A 21,791-nucleotide genomic window follows, 5' to 3' on the forward strand; every position below is an offset into this window, starting at 1 on the left:
CAACCATCATACATTGAAATCAACGGGTCTATAATATTTTATAAAAGGAAATCATGGGTTGAAGTGGCTCAAACCGAAACCTTTAGGTATGAATTAAGGTGGGTTTGAAAGCAAAACATTGGAAACATGAACACGATTCCTTTCCCCTTCCTTGTTTCTAAGTCAATCTTCCAGGCAACCCATCCATGGAAAGATGAAATTTTGTTTCATAAAATTTATTGAGTAGGAGGCAATATGAAAGAAAAAAAATGAAATTAATTACTTGATAATACACCAACACCAACGGAGATGAATTAATGTTTCTGTCATACACTTCTTTCGAAACTAAAATCTAACAAGGGATCTTGGAGGTGAACCACTTCATCACGTGGATTGGAGCCTTGATCAACCCCAGAGCCAGCTCCACTATGATCGTCACGCACAGGCAACACGGGCATATGCAAGTCAACGCCAACCTGCATCACAAACCTCTACCATTAATTCTCTCATTCACAAATCATATGGCTTATATATAATTATAGGCAGATATGGAGAGAGAGAGAGAATCAGACAGACCCAATGATCCAGATAATGACTCCGATGATGGAAAGGAGGAGGGAGAGGAAGGCGAAGGGGAGACCCAGGAGAAAGCCCAGAGGCCGGCATTCACAATCGTCACCGCAGCACATGGCTTCTGCTTTCTTCTTCTTCTTCTTCTTCTTCTTCTTCTTCTTCTTCTTCCTCCTCCCTGTTTATATATTTTATGCTTATCTACCACTCTTTAGAAAGAGAAAGACTGAACCATATAATCGGGTGTGGGGACATAGGGAGGTTAAAATGGACACGTTTTCTGCCGGTCACTCAAAGCCAAGCCATTATATCAGTCAAATTGGGACGACCCACCTATACCGGGATTCCACGTCCCCCGCTTTCCATACTGCTCCTGCATCACTCCACCAACCTTGTTTCATCATTTGTTTGGTTTTTTTTCTTTTTTTTTCTGCTACAATTTTGTTAGATATTGCGCATTGGTAGCCAAGAAGGAACCGTTTTGTTTTCCCCTTCAATATGATAGTTTCAAAGTAGGGGGAGCAAAGCGATGCCGCCGAGATGCACCTTCTTCACTTTGTTCAGTTATTAAATAATCAATCTAAAACAGAGGATGCGTTGTACAAATTTACAATTAATAAGACACTGAATGTAGGTTTTGGGTGTCCCATTGGAATAGTGGTCAAAACAATCGTCTTCCCTGTGTATATCAACGAAGTCGGTGGATTCTTCTCCTCCGAAAAAGGTGCTCTGATATGAAGAATGTCCATTTTGACGTGAGTATTTCAACGCAACCCAATCCCAAACCTGCTCCGGTTGGTACTTGAATTTGGAACTTTGAATTGGTACTTAAAATGGTTGGGTTTGGTTTTGAGCTTTTGAGAATCGAAGTTCAATTTGAATTCAATCTTTTATCCGTATAAAATTTGGTTTTGAGCTTGGAGAATCCAAATTCTATTCAAACTTGATTATTTATGCCTATGAAATTTAAATTATATATAAATTTAATATTGACATGTATATTATTTAATTTTCTTTTTGTCTTAGAACTTTTGATATATATATATATGATTAAAAGTTAGAGGTTTATTAATTAAAAGTGAGTGAATATATGTTCACACTCATTTGGAAAGTTAATTAAAATTGCATTTAATATTGATTTTGAGAAACATTTTTAGTTTTTAATATTTAAAAATTAAAAAATTTTAATTATTAGAAATATTAAAAACACTTATCAAAATCACTATTAAACATATCCTAAGAATTTATTTTATAGTGATTTTAGAAAACATTTTTAATATTTTTAACACTCGAAAATTTTTTATCATTCAAGTGTTAAAAATATTAGAAACGTTTTCTAAAATTATTTCAAAACATACTCTAAAAGTGTACTTGGTAGTAATTTTAGGAAATGTTTCTAACATTTTTAACACTTGAATGATAAAAAATTTCAAGTGTTAGAAAAGTTAAAAACGTTTTTTGAAATTACTACCAAATGGACTCTAATAATGTGTTTGTTAGTGATTTTAGGAAATATTTCTAATCTTTTTTTTATACTTTCAAGATAAAAATTTTCAAGTGTTAAAAAACCTAAAAACACATCTTATAATCAATGTCAAACACACTTTATCTGGTAGTACTGTCAAACACATTTTATTTAATAATAATTCTAGAAAACATTTCTAGTCTTTCTAACACTTGAATTATAAATTTTTTCAAGTATTAAAAAAGTTAAAAATATTTCCTAAAATCATTATCAAATATACTCTTATTTGAAAAATGTTTTTTAAAATAGTTTTAAAAAAATAATTTTTAAAAATTGTTCTAAGATATTTTGTACTTCTAAAAAATAGTTTTTAAAAACTATTTTATAAAACAAAAATTTGTTCAGAAACATAAAAACCTTGTTTGATAACTAAATAATTTTAAAAAAATAATTTTTAAGAACTATTTAAAAAAAAATATTATCTAATGTTTTGTAAACACAAATGTGTGTTTGGAATATAAAATGTTTTAAATGTATTTTCTATGTTTTAAAAACAAATTTTATATATAGTATTTTTATTTTTAATCATGCTAATTATTTTTTAAACCAACTCTAAAAGAATAAGTGAAAATAATTAAAAAAATATTTTCTATTTTTAAGAATAGAAACCTATTGTTTATTTTTAAAAACAAAAAACTTTTTTTTTTCATCTTATCTTTTATTTATTTATTTATTTATTTATTTTTGGAATAGAAAACTGTTTAAAAGGCAATAACCAGACAAAACCTTTAAGTTCGCGCAAAATTTACAATTTTACATGATTCGAATTGGTATAAGATTTAATTACTTGTTTTGCTATTCAACTCAACTAGTCTAACCTAATTTTGTGACTTGTCCAATCTAATCTAATTTGAATCGGAGTTTAAAAACAAACTTGAATCAGACATTACAGTCTGAACACGGTTGGATTGAGCTTTAGAAGCTTTAGATAAATGAGTTCCATGTTTGGATTGAACTTGGTCTAACTAGATATAATCCACCAATGCACTCCTAATTTCTCTCTGTTGGCCAATTCACAGCTCATTCCATGACTATCATAATGAAACCAGCCACTATTAACAGATATCACCTCAAATTTGCCACTCTAATTCTCAGTCAGCAAAGAATATGAAGAAAGTTGGACCTTTCTCATCACCACCATCTAATCAGATAGGAGACAATTCGAATTGTAATTCATATTTGGCATAGACATTAGACACTAGATTCTTCTCCAGTGGCTCTAGGATTTTGGGGATTTATGGAAACCAAAGTTGTATTAAGAGGACATTCATGGTTAGAAACCAAAGCAAATGGGAAAAACATAGTGTGACTGGCTGCCAAGAAGATAAAATAATCATGCCAAAACACAACATATATGATATACGCATGTCAGACTATGTGCAATACACCCTGAAACCATGGCAATGTCTCACCTTTGATTTCTCCTTCAAAAGAGTGATTCATCTGCTTCCAGCTGCCATGGATTTGAAGAGGCCTAGCACTTGGAAGAAAAACATACAACCAGGCCAATGCTACAACATGACTCCTTGTATTTAAAACAGAAGCCTCCCAAGATGTCCGTCAGGGAACCCACATTTCATGATCTCTTCCAATATGTTGTATTCAGTAGACCATTAACAACCAGACCATATCCACGTCTCAAATACTTGCACTGCCATTAAATGGGAAAGAAATTGTCCACAGCACTCTGAGGAATTGCAACTTCACAATTCCAGGGGCCATCAGGTGATTGATGAAATTGTGATAGCCCTATAAACTAATCTCCTTTACACCCACTGGGATATTGGACACAGGGCCATGTTTGTCCTCCATCAATTATGCCAAACAGATACTGAAATTCTTCAATTCTAGATCGCGTTCTAGCTTTTACTGTTGTTCATCTTATCATTATCCACTAGATTTCTGAATTCCTGATGATCCAGGAGTTATTTCTTCCACTCAGGACTCAAGAATAATACCCAGATTATGGTAGAAACGGCCTCAAGATCCATTCTCTTTACATTGAGACTTAATAATCACCAGTTCAGCATGCAGTAAGCTGCAATCTCATGCTCCTAGTTTCTTCATGCAGTTCAATACCTAAATCCTGATTAAACTTATCCCCAAAGGTGTTTAGCTTGATTGATCAATTGGAAAACAATTCCCCAGCACTGGAGAGACAGCCTTGCCTGAGTGCTTAACTTCAGCCTTTCTGGAGGATGGGTGCATAGAAGTTCCCCAAGGCATTTTATTTTGTTAATTCTCTCAGATAAACTAAAAAATCCTTCGGTGTTTAGTGAACTTGCACAAGACTCCAAATGGATGTTAAGAAGAGTTTTTTTGGGGGGAAATTTTCCTACCATGAAATCTGTGACAGTATGCTTCTATTTGGAGAAGCAAATATGCAATGTTGGATTTGTACTGGTTAGAGTCTAACCAAAGACAGAAAAGCACCCTAAAATTGTAATCTACAAAAAGGGCACCTTTGCCAATACTCATGTATGATGTTTTGTAAAGCTATTGAAGAGATTCCTTTCACCTTCCTTCTCTGGTTGCATCTTTTTCTTGATATGGAAACCTCATGGACCACTATCAGTGCCTACCCAACTGCAGCCAGTATCTTTTGATACTCCTCTTACCTTCATTAACTGCCTAACTTCACTAACACTGTCCCATTTTCCAGCAGCTGCCAAAGCATTAGATAGTGCAACATACGCCCCAGGCCTACCATCAGAATTCAACTTAAAAATTTCATGGGCAGCCATACTTGCCATCTCTACATCACCATGCAGCTGACATGAACTGAGCAAAGCTGCCCAAACATCAGAACCAGGCTTCTCAGGCATTCCCATTACAAACTCCCATGCCTGCTGTAGTCTTCCCGCACGCCCAAGGAGATCAACCATGCAAGCATAATGCTCCATCCTCGGTTTCAGCAAGTAATCTCTCTCCATGCTCTCGAATATTGTCCAGCCTTTAGCAACTAAGCCAGCATGTCCACAAGCTGACAGAGCACTAAGGAATGTAACATAGTTGGGCTTGACGTGGTACTGTATTTGCATCCTACTGAAGAGCTCAAGTGCTTCATTGGAATTTCCATTCTTCCCATATCCATCAATCATGGAAGTCCATGAAAATACATTCTTTTCAGGCATGTGGTCAAAAACTCTCCGCGCATCCTCAATTCTTCCACATTTTGAGTACATGTCTATAAGAGCACTTCCCATTTTTATGTCATTGTAGAAATCCATCTTCACAAGCTGACTTTGAACTTGTTGACCAATTTCATACACTGTCAAAACTGAGCAAGCCCCAATCACACTAGCAAAAGTTGACATTGTGGGTCGGAAGTTCAACCGCTGCATGTCAATATAAACTTCAAGTGATCTCATAGCAGTCTCAACTGCTTTGCTATAACCTTCAATCATTGCATTGAAAACCACCACATCTTTTTCAACTGTTCTCTTGAAAATATCTTCAGCATCTTCCACAGACCCTTGACTCATGTAACCTGAAATCATTGATGTTGAACATATCACATTCTTGTCCAACATCATGTCGAACACCCTCCTTGCATAACCAACCTTCCCATTTTTAACATACGAGTCAACAAGTGCCGTATAAAGAACATCATCAGACTCAACATTAGATCTCAGTATCTGGGCGTGTACAACTTTTCCTAAACTATATGGCAATGGAAAAATCCCACCACTAGCACAACCAGTCGCCTTTAAAATCATCGAAAACGTAAACCCATCAGGCTTTTCATAAGAAAAGGTCAGTCTAGAAACCAAATTAAGCAATTCTTCGATTTTCCCATGTTTAAGATACCCACTAATCATATAATTATAAGCAGACAGAGTTGGCTGAGGCATTTCATCAAACAGCTGGCGTGCATATCTCAAACAACGCGATTTCAAATGGAGAATAAGGAGCTTAATAGAGACATTGGTGTTGGGTTTGAACCCAATTTTAAGAATATGGGAATGGATCTTTTGGCCATGGGAAGGAAAATCTGAATTGATATAGTGTTGCAAAGCAACGGATAGAGAGATGGCAGTTGGGCTAAAAATGTAGTCGCTTGCAGGCGGGAAAGACTGGTTTGGTGGGACCGAAGGTCTCTGGTTTTGAGATGATGAGAAAATGGACGGTCTGATTGAGGGTGATTTGACATATTTCATCTTCTACCATTGGATTCGCTGACCAACTGTTTTTGAAGCCTGTGAAGTGGGAAGGTTTAGCATATACGCTACCAAATCACGGCGACAAGCCAATAAATAGTCTATGGTCAAGAGAAGTGGAAATGGTTGCTGCCCCACTAAACGACGCCGTTTTACCAAAAACTCAAAATTTATTATATATTTAATTTTATCATTCACATTTTAATTTGATATATAACCACACTTTTTAACATGGAGTGGCATCGCAACAAAACTAAAACTCCATGCAATTAAACCATCAATGGGTAACACATTTTCCTCTTTAGGTGGAAGGGAAGATATTTTTAGAAAGGTGCCTAGTTGTGGGAAACAAAGTCATTCTCCAAGGTCATGAGGAAGGGGAAAACCGACAAGTATAGGAAAACCTTTTCTTTTGTTGGGGTTGGGAAAGACCCTCCAATTCCATTTTGGTTCCACACTGATGAATTGAGCTGCCTTTTCATTTTCTTATTCTTCCATTTCATCATATCAATCCAATAATCCAAACGCATGCAGACTGAAAATTTGGTTCCAAGGGTTTTGCTTTTTAAGTGGGTAAACTTTAGGCTTTGCATCAATCTGATCAAGTTTTTTTTCACCTCTTTGACGCCTTTCTTACCCTAATTGGGGCCATGCCCAACTTTTCCTTTAATCAAGCCTAACACAATCTTACAAAATTTGATTTACGTTTGGTAAGAGATGAAGAAAGTATTACATGATACTCAAAATTTTGTACAATTTTAGTCCCAATTGCCTTAAAAAAGTTGCATCGATCAAGGAATATGCTTAAGTTGAATTGATTAAGTGATATGTCATGACAAATATTTGTTATTCATTGAGCGAGCCACTTTGGTATTGTCCAAGGAAGAAAGATAATAGGAAAACTTTTAGCATGCAACTTGGTTTTAAGTAACTTTATTAGTATGTAAAAGCATAGAATTGTGGAGAAAAGAGAGAACAAAATAAATAATTTGAAATAGGATATCAAGAAAGAAAATGAAAAAATAATTGATACTGAGTTGATAAGTGATCGATTCATTCTTAAAAAATTACAAATTTAAATATATCATATCCTTTATCTTAATTATTTTTTATTACATTTTCTTATTTTATATATTTATTAATCTATTTTTTAATTCATAAATAGGACAATTAAGGTTTATTAATTTTATTAAACGGTTGTAACGATCTCTTTTTCATTTTTGAGTAGATGTTATTTACTTTGAGTCCAATAAACCTTCATAACTTTAAAGTATGTCTATCCAATTCAAAATATAGGTTTAAAAATTTATTTAACTATTTTCCTTTTTATATTATATGATATTATAATCATTTTCAAAAAAATATAATGTAACAATCGTTGAATACACTAAGAATGTTGTATGAAGGAAGGAGATTATTAATTTGGTAATGCTATCTATTCTATTGATTATATAAGTTGATGAATTATTTGCTTTATACTAACCAACACTTTACTTAATTACTTTCTTAGTTAAAGGATCAAATCAAGGCGGTGTCAAAGGGACGATGAATATTACATATTGTTTGGAGGTCTTGCCTTAATAATTTGACATCCTTTTGACTTAAAACTTCAATTATAGTTCTAAATGGGTTTAAACATTGATTACTTTGGAGCATGCTAGTTTACTTTTTTGTTCAATTTTTTAATCGGTCTTATCATTTCATCATTTCAACTTTCCATTTCAATAGGAATATCTAGGGAGAAAAAGTGATGTATAGGACTATTAATTATAATTTTTTTTTTACAACATATATGATATTTATATGGTGTGATTTAAAAATAATTTTTTACTTTTAAAAATAGAAATTATTTTTAAAAATTTATAATATTATTTGAATTAAAAAATAAGTAAAAATTGTTTTTTATAAATATTTAAAATCTAAAGAAAGATGTCCGTTTGAGGTATTTTCATAAACTTATTTCTAAATTAAAAAATAAAAATAATTTTTAAAAATAAATTTAAGACCGTAAAGGAAAATTCCAAACTATAAAAGTTTTTTAATTTTTAATTTTTAATTATTATTATTTTTTATTTTAATAAATAAATGTTGTTGGCAACGTTCAAAAAAGTAAGACCACAACCGACTTTTCTTAACGTTGAAGCATAAAATTAAAGATTGAGTGAAGTCATCACAGGTTTTTTTAAATGATTTTCTTCGCCCGACCGCCCTTTCGTAGGCCATTGAGCCAAGATAGAAAAAGAAAAAAAAAATAGAAAAAAAAAATAAAAAAGCTACAAACATCTAAAATTTTTATTTAAGTTGGTCCTTTTCTAGTTTTTTTATTTTATTTATTTATTTATTTTAATATTAAATCTGTATATCACGATGGTACATCAACGGTTCAAGTTAGCTGACTGGCGTGATCCCATCACCTTCCTATAACTTTTTCGTTTGATCAAAATACCCTTGCCCACATTAACCAATAACCACATAGTGGTCCACCACATCCCCACCCCATCATGATCAATTGGACCGTCTCAAGACCCAAAAGTGAGAAGCGTGGCCACCCCAATCGATATCCTCTGCCCGCCTCTGCAGCGGAGAGGTCAGAGGAGCCACCATCCACCCTCGTCGCTCTATCGTAGAGAATTAAATGTAATAAATGTGAAGTGGGGCCGTGGCAGTTGAGTTATTAGTGAAAACGGTGGAGGGCATTTCGGGAATGAAAAAGATTTTTTTGGGTGACGTAACCGTAACGTAGTGGGTGGAAATAAAACTGCAGTCATTGGCGGATGAAATGACACGAAAACTGTGAAGCAAGCCTTGCTGTAGCCTGTAGCGTGCCTAAGCGCCCATGGTCGCCACCACCACATTTACTCATCTCTTTCTCTCTCTCTCTCTCTCTCCCTCTCTTTCTCTCTCTCTGTCTCTCTCTCTCCAGTCCCCAGGCTTTTTAGGGTGCAATTAAGTGGGTCGCATTTAAGTGACTATCAGCTTTAAAAGATAGCAGTTAACTCGGTGTACACACTATAGACAGCGGATTAGAATTCAGAAGTTGAAAGTTTTGATTTGTTGTCCTGCAGGTTTTTGCATGCCATGTGATGTGAAGTGGGAGTTCAATTTAAAAAGAAGGGATCAGAAGATTTTCTGTGGAAAACGTGGCTTCATGAGACCAGAGATTTATCTTTTTGGAGACTCTATAACGGAGGCCTCCTTCTGTGATGGAGGTTGGGGTGCTTCTCTCGCCCACCATTTTTCTCGCACGGTATAATCACTATTGATCGGATTTCATTTTTGATTTGAGAAACATGTGAAAGCAAGTTTTATTTTTTTTGGAATATTGGGTTGATGGGGTGGAATTTTTTCTATTTCTTTTTCTTTTTCCTTTTTCTTTTGAGGTGGGATCAGGTTGACTTGGTGCTGAGAGGGTACAGTGGGTACAATACAAGGTGGGCTTTGGAGGTGATAGAGAAGGTGTTTCCGGAGGTGAGTAGGGGTGGTGGTGCGCCGCTGGCTGTGACGGTGTTCTTTGGAGCAAACGACGCTTGCCTTCCCGATAGATGCTCTGCCTTCCAACACGTCCCTATTCATGAATACAAGCAGAATCTACACTCCATTGTCTCCTTTCTCAAGGTACTCTCTGCTCGTACAAACACATTCCTCACTTGCAAGTTAGTCTCTGTACTACTCCGGTTTCCATCCACTCTCAGCGTCTCACGTACAATGGCTTTCTGTATAATGATGCTTCCCTCCACATTGGATGTACCTTTTCCCTAAATCCTTTCTTTAAAAGCCGTTTAACAGTGTTGGGGTTTTGGTATTTCAAATAACATTATTAAATGTTTCATCTTTATGAAAATACTAAATAATAGAAGCGGTATATGTATTGGCAATATCTCTGGTCATATCTCCAAAGTCTGGCATATTGGTGCATATCGTCGACCCTTTTATCTGACTATATACCATTTGTGAGGAGATGATAGTTTGACCAAGTTTAGGGATTACAGGAGAGTTTTGTGGGTTGAGTGGAGGGGAGGAGGGGGGGACCCAAGAGTATCCACTAAAGGGAGAGAGTAGGGATGGAGCCAAACAAATAATATGTGGGTGTCGCTGTTATTGTTTGCCACTCGGCTATTTTAATATGTATGGCTATATATATAAATCTAGAAGATGGGCTTGTGTATGTGGTGAGGAGCTATCGCCTGTCCTTGTCAGTCTTCTCTTAACCTGCCTTTCTTGCACAAATGGAGAGGGGTTGCTTGGCATCACATCCACTCGTGACCTGTCTCTCCCACCTCTGAACTGAGTTGCATGCTCACATAGATCTTTTATATATACATATGGGTTCTACAAAGTTTTTTGTATATAATCATGATGATTGATGGGATTCCAATATTTTAAGCTAAAACATATGGGAGGTACTTTTCTTGAAAGATTTTTAATCCTATGAATGGATCATGACTTCCTATTTTGGCATATTTATTTTCATATGGCTATGGTGGATGATATCTATATATTTTTTGAAAGGCTAAAACAAGTGTGGTTTCAAGTTTTTTAATTGTTTTAGTTAGGTTATGAAAAAAGCAAGGGAGATAAGAAAAGTCTAATGACCCAAATCCGATCATCCCATAAAAAAACTTGACCCAAACCCACCCGAGCTCCAAAAAGCCAAACCTTAAGTCAGCTCAAAATTTTGTAGGGGCTGAGGCTGGGGATTTTCGGATTTTCATTTTTTTATTCTTTTTGTGTGGGCCCGTCTCGAAGTATGATCAATCTGTCCCAAAATCCTAAACTAGGCCCGGTTGCTCAGCCGGCAAATCATGTTTTTAAATCCCCATATGACCTCTTGTCACCACCCCTTTTATGTTTACCACCTCACAACAGTATCAATACTTTAAGGTAAGAGATTTGAAAGTCATGCAATCCATGATGATAATGTACGACATACATAATTTGATTTAGCTATGTGATTAAACGTATTTTTGTTTTTATAGTTTAATTTAATGTGTACCTTGCAATACATTATTTGAGATGTATTATGGAAACAAAGTAATAAAAGTTTAGTGTAAAAGTTTGCACTCGTAGTTTTAATTTATATTAAAATTAATGAGGTATTTTAGATCATCAAAGTTGCATAGTTTTGTTAGCTAAAAGTTTTACATAAAATATAATACAAAAATATTTATTACATAGTTTTAAAAGGTGTCCTTTATGTGTGCCTAGGCTAAAGACGCAACCATTTCCTAGTTATAGAGCCTTGCTAGCCAAGACATGCGCCTTATTGAAGAGGCGTGTCTTGTCAACTTTACTCTTCTTTTTTAAACACTTTTATTCTTGAAATCTTTAATTGTAAATTGAAATTTATATAATTTCATTACTTTTTTATTGAATACTTCTTTTAAATGTTTAGAATCTTAAATTTTTTATTGATTGAATTTGATTTCAAGTCATATTTTACAAAATTGATATGCATCTTAAGTTGCATTTCAAGCCTTGTGCTGCGCCTTACGTCTTAAGCTATAGGAGACTTTGCCTTAGGTGCACTTTGCGCCTTTTAACACTATGATTTATTATACATATGTTTTTGTCTTGAATCATATTCTATAAATCTTTTAGTATCGAATGTCAATACTTAAGACTTTGCTAGATCAAATGTGAGTAAACTGACCACTTTAGAATGTGAGTAATACTTCTGAATATTTTGGAATGCGAGTAAACCTGAATATCGTTTAATGCATAGAATGTGCCAAAATTAGGTGAGAGGCCAACATCTGGAAGATTGCATATCAGAATATGTTAAAGCTCTTAGAATGGTGGAATAGGACACTATAGAACCAAAGGGAAGGCTAAACAATTTTTGCATATTCTGACCAAATTTAAAAATGTGTTAGGGAATGGGTAGGTTTTATATAATTCTCATTTAGAGCTTATGAATAAATATATTGTGGAGAGAACCAACACCTTCAATATTTTTAACTACTTCTAGTCTCTCTGTAACTTCTATATATAAGTTTCTATTAACCTCTCTGTACATTTTCGATGATGTCTCTTCATATGTTATCAGAGGCTTGTAAAACATTTTCAAACTCTCTACAACCTTTGAATAAATTTTTTTATCAATCTCTCCGTTTGTTTTGATTAATGTCTCTTAATGTCTACTTAATGCCTGGTAAAGCTTTTTTTTTTTTTGGTTGAATTCTAAGCTCCCATTTTTCAAATCTTGTTCTATTTCTAGTTCAATTTCTCGACTTGCTTCATCTAATAACTGTTTCAGAATCAATCTAAGCCCATTTCTTGGCCATTTTGTGGATGTCATTAATGTATAGATTCTATCATTTATTATTTATCAAGAAGAACTAGACTAGAGTTTGTTAAAGTAGTGTCAAGAATTTCTAATTTCAAGGTATCTTTCTTTGTTTTGATATATATATATATCATCAGACATTACTGTGACTCAACATATGCTTGAAGTGAGACATCATTTTGAATTGTGTGATTGAGCATTCAACCTCTTATTGAATCACTCTTGTTGTAAAACATTTCATATGCTCAGTCGATCCAATGATATTTCAGGTGGCTGTCATAACACTATTGCTGGATGAATGTTTCCTGAAAATTAGCCATTTATTGCATTACAAGTAGTAACATTGTAATTTATGCATGGAACATAGTTGTCTACTACATCCATCCATGCAAGGAAACCCCGACCTTTTCTATTCTAGCAAATCATATCTATTATTAGGTTTTGTGTGTTTGTGTTTTATTTTATTTTTATAATTTTGCGACAAGACTATCTGACACTTCTTATTTGTATTGAGCTTCAGAAGCGATGGCCTACCACCCTTGTTCTACTTATCACTCCTCCTCCTATAGATGAGGAAGGGCGCCTTCGGTACTGTTATTCTATATACAATCTTCAGATGGTGTTTCTATATAGCTTCTCTGCCTCTCCATTTCCTTTACCCTTGTAGATAAACCTTTGATAAGCTAACTAATATTATAGGAATCCTTATGTGGAGAATCCAATGGGTCTTCCGGAGAGGACAAATGAGGCAGCTGGTGCTTATGCTAAAGCATGTGTTGATGTTGCGGGAGAATGTGGGGGTCCAGTGGTGGATATTTGGACAAAAATGCAGCACATTTCTGACTGGCCAAGAATTTGCCTAAGGTATTTCAGGGTTTTCAATCTGCAATTCACACATAATTTAGAGGCTTTGTCTTGTCGTGATGTATTTTCTCTTAATCATGCAACTGGATATGTAGATTATATTGCACATAATCATTAAGCTTTTATTTTTTCACTTCTATTTCTAAAGTAAGAAAACCATTTTATTTCATGGCATTAGGCCAAATGAATTGTTAGGGTAATAATGTAACTTTTATTATTGAAAATGCAGTGATGGTTTGCATCTCACCCAAAGTGGCAACAAAATTGTGTTTGAGGAAGTTGTTGCAAGGCTAAGAGAGGAAGGCATAAGTCTAGAAACTTTGCTGGTTGATCTCCCACATATCGCTGAAATAGACCCTAATGACCCCTTGAAGTCTTTTTCTTAGTTGAAATGTTCATAAAAGCATGTTTTGTACAACCAACTTATATGCCAACTATATTGTTAATAGCTTTGCTTTGGCTATAGCTGCGCCCTAGATGAGTGGTTTTTGGTGAGATGTCCTTATGATTGAATTATATTGTTGAATTGTTGGTTTTGGCTACTTGAGGGTATTTTTTTGGCATATTTTATGTGAACTTTTCCCATAGATGGATGACCTTGGTTCTTTGCTTGCCATTTGAGTTGGAGATTAACCTTTTTGTTTGTACTTAATCTTGTCTACAAATGGCTTCATTTCATGCCCCAGACATGCCCCAAAAGTTAAACTATGCAAATTGATGCAAGGAATCTAGAATAGTTTATAATGCCTTGGGGTTAAGGAGATAGATGAGCTCTAGAATACTAGAATTATTCCATATTAATAATAGGAATCTGGAATGTTTTACAATGCCTTGGAGTTACGTGGATTATGGAACTGTGAGCTTTAAGGTTTGTTTTGTATTTGTGAAATGGGTAATTTCTGGAGACCTTTTTGGAAGCTTATAAATAAGAGACCCTCATTTTGTGGTCATCTTCTACACCACCAGACACTTCTAGGATCTCTAACATCTACCAAACCTCTTGTTAAATTAGTTGAGGCCCTCATTTTCTAAAAAGAGCTTGAGAAAAAAGTTTGAGATCTATAGTTTTTTGAATAATTTGTCATGTTTGATAGTTACGGTAATCCAGATGCATTAAGAAAAGTAATGGTATTGATGGTAGGGATGATAGTGGCGTGGGTTTTTTTGAGTGCCTGTCCAACCTCGTCCCTAATGGAAAGGATTTGGTTTAAAGATAAATGGGTTCAAGACGGATTTAAGAAGATTTTAAAAACTCGAGATGGGTTCTAGGCAAGTTTGGGTATGACTTTGTCCCATACTCCCAACTTTGATTATATAAATAAAATATTACTTTTCATGAAAATAAATTATAAATATTTAGAATATTATTTATTATAAACTATATTTGTTTTTAATAAAACTTAAAATTTTAAAAATAAAAAAATTGAAAAATGTTGAAAAAATTTAAACATGTAGGGTGGGGTGACAATTTTTTATATTCCTCATGCCATGTCCTCTTATATATATATATATATATATATATATTTTTTTTTTTCTTTTTTGGGTGGGGATGGTTGGGGTAGGGGTGATATGTCCAAACGGTTGAAAAAACTGCCAACCTTTTGTCAAATGTTGATGTTATTGACATCAATTTTCATTCATTCTATGTTCTTTTAATCAACAATTATGCTCTCTTGGTGCGACCAATGCAACAATAGGGAACTGCCATAATGGTTTTTTTTGTCCCTTCTCTTTTTACAGTGAACTTCATTAGAAGCGTTGTTTGCAAGCAAAGATTACTTCCACAATACAATAGGTTAGAAAAGGGAAACTTGTGTTTTGATGGGGCTATTTGGGAAATATATGGTTTTCGGAACCCAACTTTATGAAATTTGAAAATCAGCTTTTAATGTGGAAAGTTATATATTTTTCATGCACTCTGAGTTGACTGCATATTTTGTGCCAAGATTGTCCCTGGGTCTAGTGATTTTCCAAAATGATCCTTTTTGTTTTTTTTTTTTCCTCCCGTACCCACCATCCGTTTCTCCCTCCCTCACTCCCTAGTGCAACCGATTGGCATTTTGCTGGTGTCATCACCAGACACTACTCACACCTCTCTCCGATCGGCAATCTCCCCTTCTTTCCCTTTCCCTTCCCTCTTTCTCTTCTATGTGTATTCTTCCACAAGGCTCTACGTGCAGAGCTTACAGAGCTACGATGGTTGGTGGCGATGGAGAGTGGGTGTCGCGGAGGTAGTAGTAACGACAACCTGGTTGTCAAAATCCATCGACGATTTGAGTTTTTGAAGCTTTTTTATAAGTATCATTGTGCTGTGGAGGATGAGGTCAAGTCAACTTAGCCTTTGTTTGGTTACTGAGAAAATGATGGAAAATGACATAATTTAGTTCTTTTGGTCCCATTTCAGCTCAACCAATCCAAATATTTGTGTTGGGATAGTTCGCTTAAGGGTTTAATTTAATGATGAAAAAGTGTAAGACTACAAAATCTCAATTCACTTTTCTTCTACTTTTTCCTGCATTTTCTCCCTAATCAAACGGGTTTTGTCAATCTGAAAGTTTATTTTCAAATATCAAATTCGTTTGGGTGTTAGTAAACAGAGGAATCAACCGCCACCGCACACACTTTGTCAGCTTCATCATCGGTCGTCACTCACAGCTCTCTCCGGCCGGCAACCTCCCCCTCTCTCCCTTTCCCTTCCATTTTTCTCTCTCTTGGTGATGTCAAAAGGGAAGGAAAGAGAGGGGGAAATTGTCGACCGGAGAGAGGTGTGAGTGGTGTCTGGTGATGACGCTGGCAAAGTGTCGGCCGATTTCACTAGGAAGGGAGGAAGAAGCGGATGGTGGGTACAGGAGGAAAAAAAAAAAAAGAACTAAAAGGATAATTTTAAAAAATCACTAGACCCGTGGCAATCTCGGCACAAGATATGCAACCGGATCAGAGTGCATGAAAAATATATAACTTTCCACATTAAAAGCTGGTTTCAGATTTTATAAAGTTGGGTTCCGAAAACTATATATTTCCCAAATGACCCCATCAAAACACAAGTTTCCTGTTAGAAAACCTCTATACCACGAAAGGAATGACATGATTTAGCTTGTACTACAAAAAAATGGACCTAGCAATTTATCATGTTTTCTTCTAGCTAAGCTTGATTATTAAACTACCATTCATAGAGTAAAATCGCTTGCCTCTTTTTATATAGTTTGAATTTTTTTGAATACAAACATTTATTTATGGAGAAAAATATGGAACCAACCTAAATGGTGATTGTCCACTCACCTGGATACTTAACAATTGGTGCAAATTAAGATGAACTAATCTTGGTCTTATTGTTTGTTTATTTTTTTATTTTTATTTTCTTTTTGGGTTGACAATTAGATTGGTGATTTGTGATGGATGAATCCACTTGTCATTTTATGGAGATTTTTTTTTTTTTTTGGTTTTTTTTTTTTTCCCATTCTATTTTTTCTCAGTTGATAGTATGAGTTTTCTGTCAGTAGGTGGAACCATACAACTTGAACCTTTTTATAAAATTCAAGATAGTTACATGTTTTGATGTGTTGAAGAACAATGTAGAACCTAGGTAAAAAAGAGTTTACATATTTCTTTGAAAAGGTACCGGACCATTGTTGGCCTTTCAGTCTAGTGTGCAAGTAGTCTATTAAAACACACCAAAACAAAAACAAATAGAAAAAAAGTGGAAGAAAAGATTAAAAGCAATGATTATTTAGTTTGCAAATTAGCACAGGCCACTGAATTAGTGAAGGATAAAGGTCTACCATATAATGACATCATTTTTTTCCTTAATTATCTTATTACTTGAATTAGCAAAGGATTAAGCCTGCCATATAATCATTGTTGCCAAAAGCAAAAGGTGATAAGAACTTCTTTTGGTTTAAAGCGAAAGGTGAAAAGCAAAGCCATAGCTTAACTATAATAAGACGATAAAAAATATACATATACTTACCTATTCGACACTTTAACCAATATAATTATCGCCTTAAACAATCAACACTATCAAATTTTCATTCCTCATGGTATCTTATAAGATTAACTATTCAAAGTGTTAAATATTATATCTTGCATCATAAGAAATATCATATTGTTTAGAGAATTTTATTTGAATGCATATTTTAATTTTTTAGATATCTAAAAATTAGAATAAAAAATAAAATAACGGAATGAACGTCCTAGAGAAGCTTTGAATATCATCATTATAGTCATTGTTAAAATTAAAATTATTATCACTTTCATCAAGACTATACTCGTAGTCTTCTCTTTCATTATTACTATGGTTAATCATATAATATTAAATTCCAATTTAAGTATTATTGGACTTCCTGTTAGGATAAGCTCACAAAAAAGTGTGTTAGAAATTCACTCCGACTTTGGCTTGGAAATCCAAACTTATTTTATACTATGGTTCATCAGTTTTAGAATCTTATTGCAGCTGAGGGTTGGCGTTACAAGTTACAACCATATGCAATCGATTCCGAGTTTAACAGGATGTGCTTGCAAGTGGAAACTGTGAAACACAGCATAAAAATGAGATTGGAATAAGAGAAAGATGAAATATATGATATTGGAGACGAAACTGCAGGAAGCAAAAAGTGAATCTGGGAAATGCTCTTGTGCTAGTTCCGTCTGGGCTACTACCAGTACTAGGACACTGAGTTTCTAGTAACTCTATTTATTCGACACTCATAAAACCTAGATGCAATAGCATTTTACACACATTATAGTCTAGATTATGACTTCTACCACAATGGATGCAATAAGCCTTTACCCTGAAACTAGTGCACATAGTGCAGAGCACTCCAAGCAACCGAATGGTCTCAGCTGGTGGTCATCTAGGATTGTGTTGGAGGTTGAGCGTGATGTTGAGGATCCGGCCCTCCAGGTGAAACTCTTGTGGGCCCCACGCTCCCCATTGCTCTTCTGTAATTATATTTATACCTCATCTTCAACACATCGCGTAAAATAGTACTGCTATCTACTCTCTTTTGCATAGTTCGACTCTGAAGCCCATGAAAAGTAAGTGCTTCTGAACTTGTCATGTGCATTACTGAAAGGACTAGGATCAATATTGGAACTCTAATGGCAGCAGAATTAGCCATTATGCACAATAGAACAGATGAAGAGGAAAGCAGAGTAGCTTAAGCTAGATGGGCTGGATGAAGTAGCATAACAAGTTACACGAGCTGAAATTTATAATGCATATGTGAGGGAAAAGTCCAAGTTTACATGCTGACAAATCCAGCACAGATAGTGATCTTCCTTATCATGGAGTTTTCTGCTTTCTTGTGTTGGCCCATTACCTGAGATTAGTCAAAGCAAACGACCTTGGTCCCCACTCAGCACCTTGGTGCTTCTGTGATCTCCTCCTTCCTCCTTGTCTCCCCTTGTTTGGCTTACCAAATGTATTTCTATGTTGTCCATCTAGTCACCTTCTGTAGTTTATTTTGCATATCCTTGGACACTTCTCAAAGATATTGTATGGCCAAATTTAACAATTAATATAGCACATAAGGACATCTAACCCTTTGAAGTATAAAACAAAAGTATAAATATGCCAAATTTTATCAGGTCATACTTTCATTAATTCCATATTGCTGCTTCTACATCTGAATTGCCACGTACATAATGTGTCTTGCCCACTTTGGATGTTGGAGGGTGTCTTTCCAGATGGGTATTCATAAATAAGTTAGTGCTTCTTTTGATGCCTAGATAGGCAGTTTTGGTTTGTTTTTGTGTATATGTCTATTGGCTTATCCAACTAAAGGTGTTTTTGCTTTCATGCTGAAGGAAGGGATAGAGGGCCTGACTTAATTAAGGATGCTAAAGAAGGGGCTCTTTCTTGTAAAAAATTAGGAATATATAAACCTCAAATAGTCAGGCATTAGTTTGATCAAGCAAACCAATGACTTCATGTTATCCTCCTGTGTTTTAAAAAACGAAGAAAAACGTAACATTTATCTTCTTAAGCAACCTGTGTATGCTCTGCTTACACCAGATGGTAAGGAACAATAGATTTTTATAGTTCAGAAGATGGTTAGAAGCCCATGTCCATTTGTCATTTTTGCATTCAGGAACTTGTTGCTATTGTATGCCCAAAACATCTTTGGTGTCATTTCTTTATTGTGATGAGTGCATGGCTCAAGTTTCTGTACAAATTTTTATTACCCCCGCATTGTTCCACGATCTAGCAGAGGTTGTCCATATAATTTCAAAGTTTCAGCCAAAAACTCTGCTGCAACCTAGCTCAGAACAAATTTTATATAGCTGGCTATGGCATCCTGAATTCAGCCTTCTAAATCCTAGGAGATACCCTTAAGAAAGTGCAGTACAATTTGCCCACCATATTGTTCTTACGCTTATGTAGGAACAGTCTAATCCTGAGAGCTGATGGCTATCTGCATTTCATAGGGTTGTCAACAATTATATAACATTAATGAAGGGTTTTCCCACCACTCATAAAAGGAAAAAGGGCTTAGTGTATTATTATCCAATCTTATCAGTTCTCATTATAGTGTAGCATCTTATCTAGATTTTTGCAGTGTATATTTATATCGTGAAAGATAATCCAGCAAATCCTAGAAAAAGGACGTAGTCTTTTCAATTGGCTTTCTGTTTTAGAGGGAAGTGATTCAAAAGAGCCTAGTCTCGTGGTTGGGGTGTGATCAACCAAAATGAAAATGCTTACAATGATTGTAGTGACTGGTTTGGACTGGAGTGTGTGCCCTGGTGTGTCGTTGTCGTGTATTGAATGCCGCGTGCGCTTGTGATGTTGGAAAGCCTAAAGGTTTGGCCTTGCATAGGATGGAAGTGGCCGCTTTAGCTTCTCTTTCCCTGTTGCATGTCTTGAATTTTTGGCTTCTTCCCTTGTTCCTAAACCCCACCCTCAGTCTATGTTGCAAAAGTGTACAAAATTATAGATTTCAGAACTTAGGTCTTGTCTGTATTGTAATTGCCAAACCAATTTAACATCCTTTCGGCTTCCATATTTATGTTCTTTTTGAATGTCCATCCAAATGGTTCATAGGCAACTTGATTACAGCAGAGTGAACGGCGGAGAGGAAAATGGGGCCAAGCAACATTGCTGACATGTACTCCCCATGCTTAACTAATGGAAACTCATTCCCGTTAAAAGTTTGAAGATCCGAGGGTTTGAATTTTGTGGATGCTAGCTTAGAAAAATAATATGTAACATGGCATCTGTTTCTGCTGTAGTTTCTCAACCAAAATCTCTTTTCCTGATTATTGCTATTTACTACCCTGCTTTGCTGAAAGGGCAAATGACCTTAATTTTGTCAAAAAGTTATATTGTATATCATTGGATCTTTAGAGAAACTAATTGGTGAAAAAGCTTTTCTTTCCATCACCTTACCTGGTCATGAAGATTTGGACTATCGCCTAATCAATTTCTTCAGCTATCCCCTTCAGCGTTCTGTTCACTCCCACGTATCAACCACGTACACACAAGTCACTAACATTCCCCAAGACCCAAGTCTTATGGGTTCTCAGGATAAAAAGACGGGACATTGTCCAAGGTCATGCTTTAGCTGTTCCATGTGCTAAGCTTTAAGGACAAACTAGTTGAGACACTTGGGTAAAAAGGTGTACGAGTACTAGAAAGATGAATTCATATACCAACTAGATGCGAATCATGACCAGCTTTTCAGCTCAGTAATCTCAAATAAGAAAAAGTTTTTGAGAAGTGAACAAAGTAATTGCCCTCTCCCAATATGCATGTTTAAATATTTGCTTGAAAATGTGGAAGAGGACAATGGGAATCCCTTGGATCATGAACTCTTTGATTGATACATGAATTTCTAGCACAAACTTTTCTGAGAGCAGGTCCTAACAGGAAGTCCAATAATGCAAGTAATATGGCTCAGATTTTAAAATGACTTGTCACGGATCTTACTTCACGACATCTATGAGGAAAAAACTGAGCATACCCTTCAAAGAAATAGTCACTTACAACTAAATTAGTTCTCTGCACTCAGTTTTACAAATATTTGACCCAATATCATTCTTCATGGATCAAAACCTATTGATTGGAAAAACCAATTCATTCTATGATTAAAAAATAGTACACATATATGTAATAGTGTCTAAGAGTTTAAAATCCAATTTACAGTTGTCCTAACCATTAATTTACAACCATCCTTATCAATAGTTGACTGTTTTAATTATCCTAATGTGTACATTGATTGATTAATATACACCCAATATAACTCCTTTAGAGCTTATCAAACCCTAAGATTAAGGGAATATGTTGATTTCGTACACTCTCTTTCAAGTTGGTTCTAAGTTATTCTTCATGCATAGCTTGCATGTTACTAAGTTGAAGTTTGGATGAGATACTCCTTTAGTGAATATATCTGTCAATTGCAGTAAAGAT

The 21,791-nt window shown here is 35.1% G+C and overlaps 3 protein-coding genes across 4 annotated transcripts; 1 reads left to right on the forward strand and 2 right to left on the reverse strand.

Moving 5' to 3' along the window:
• Positions 1-231: 231 nt before the first annotated feature.
• Positions 232-711, reverse strand: LOC117924016 (signaling peptide TAXIMIN 1-like). Its single transcript, XM_034842560.1, has 2 exons — positions 556-711; positions 232-455 (listed from the first exon to the last, which is right to left on the reverse strand). Exons 1-2 carry the CDS (start codon positions 666-668, stop codon positions 332-334), a joined length of 237 nt encoding a protein of 78 aa, XP_034698451.1. The 5' UTR covers positions 669-711; the 3' UTR covers positions 232-331.
• A 2,693-nt stretch (positions 712-3,404) lies between these two features.
• Positions 3,405-6,268, reverse strand: LOC117923397 (pentatricopeptide repeat-containing protein At1g28690, mitochondrial). Its single transcript, XM_034841658.1, has one exon. It carries the CDS (start codon positions 6,232-6,234, stop codon positions 4,633-4,635), a length of 1,602 nt encoding a protein of 533 aa, XP_034697549.1. The 5' UTR covers positions 6,235-6,268; the 3' UTR covers positions 3,405-4,632.
• A 2,775-nt stretch (positions 6,269-9,043) lies between these two features.
• Positions 9,044-13,977, forward strand: LOC117924275 (GDSL esterase/lipase At5g45920). Of its 2 annotated transcripts, none has more exons than XM_034842872.1 (6): positions 9,044-9,073; positions 9,300-9,481; positions 9,625-9,849; positions 13,041-13,108; positions 13,220-13,384; positions 13,614-13,977. In XM_034842872.1, the coding sequence occupies exons 2-6, from the start codon at positions 9,308-9,310 to the stop codon at positions 13,768-13,770; spliced, it is 789 nt and encodes a 262-aa protein (XP_034698763.1). In that variant the 5' UTR covers positions 9,044-9,073; positions 9,300-9,307; the 3' UTR covers positions 13,771-13,977. The 2 variants fall into 2 exon arrangements, with proteins under 2 accessions (XP_034698763.1, XP_034698761.1); XM_034842870.1 differs by lacking the exon at positions 9,044-9,073 and adding an exon at positions 9,083-9,184.
• The last annotated feature ends 7,814 nt before the right edge of the window (positions 13,978-21,791 follow it).

This window comes from Vitis riparia, chromosome 10 (assembly GCF_004353265.1).
Source record: "Vitis riparia cultivar Riparia Gloire de Montpellier isolate 1030 chromosome 10, EGFV_Vit.rip_1.0, whole genome shotgun sequence".
Lineage (NCBI taxonomy): Eukaryota > Viridiplantae > Streptophyta > Magnoliopsida > Vitales > Vitaceae > Vitis > Vitis riparia.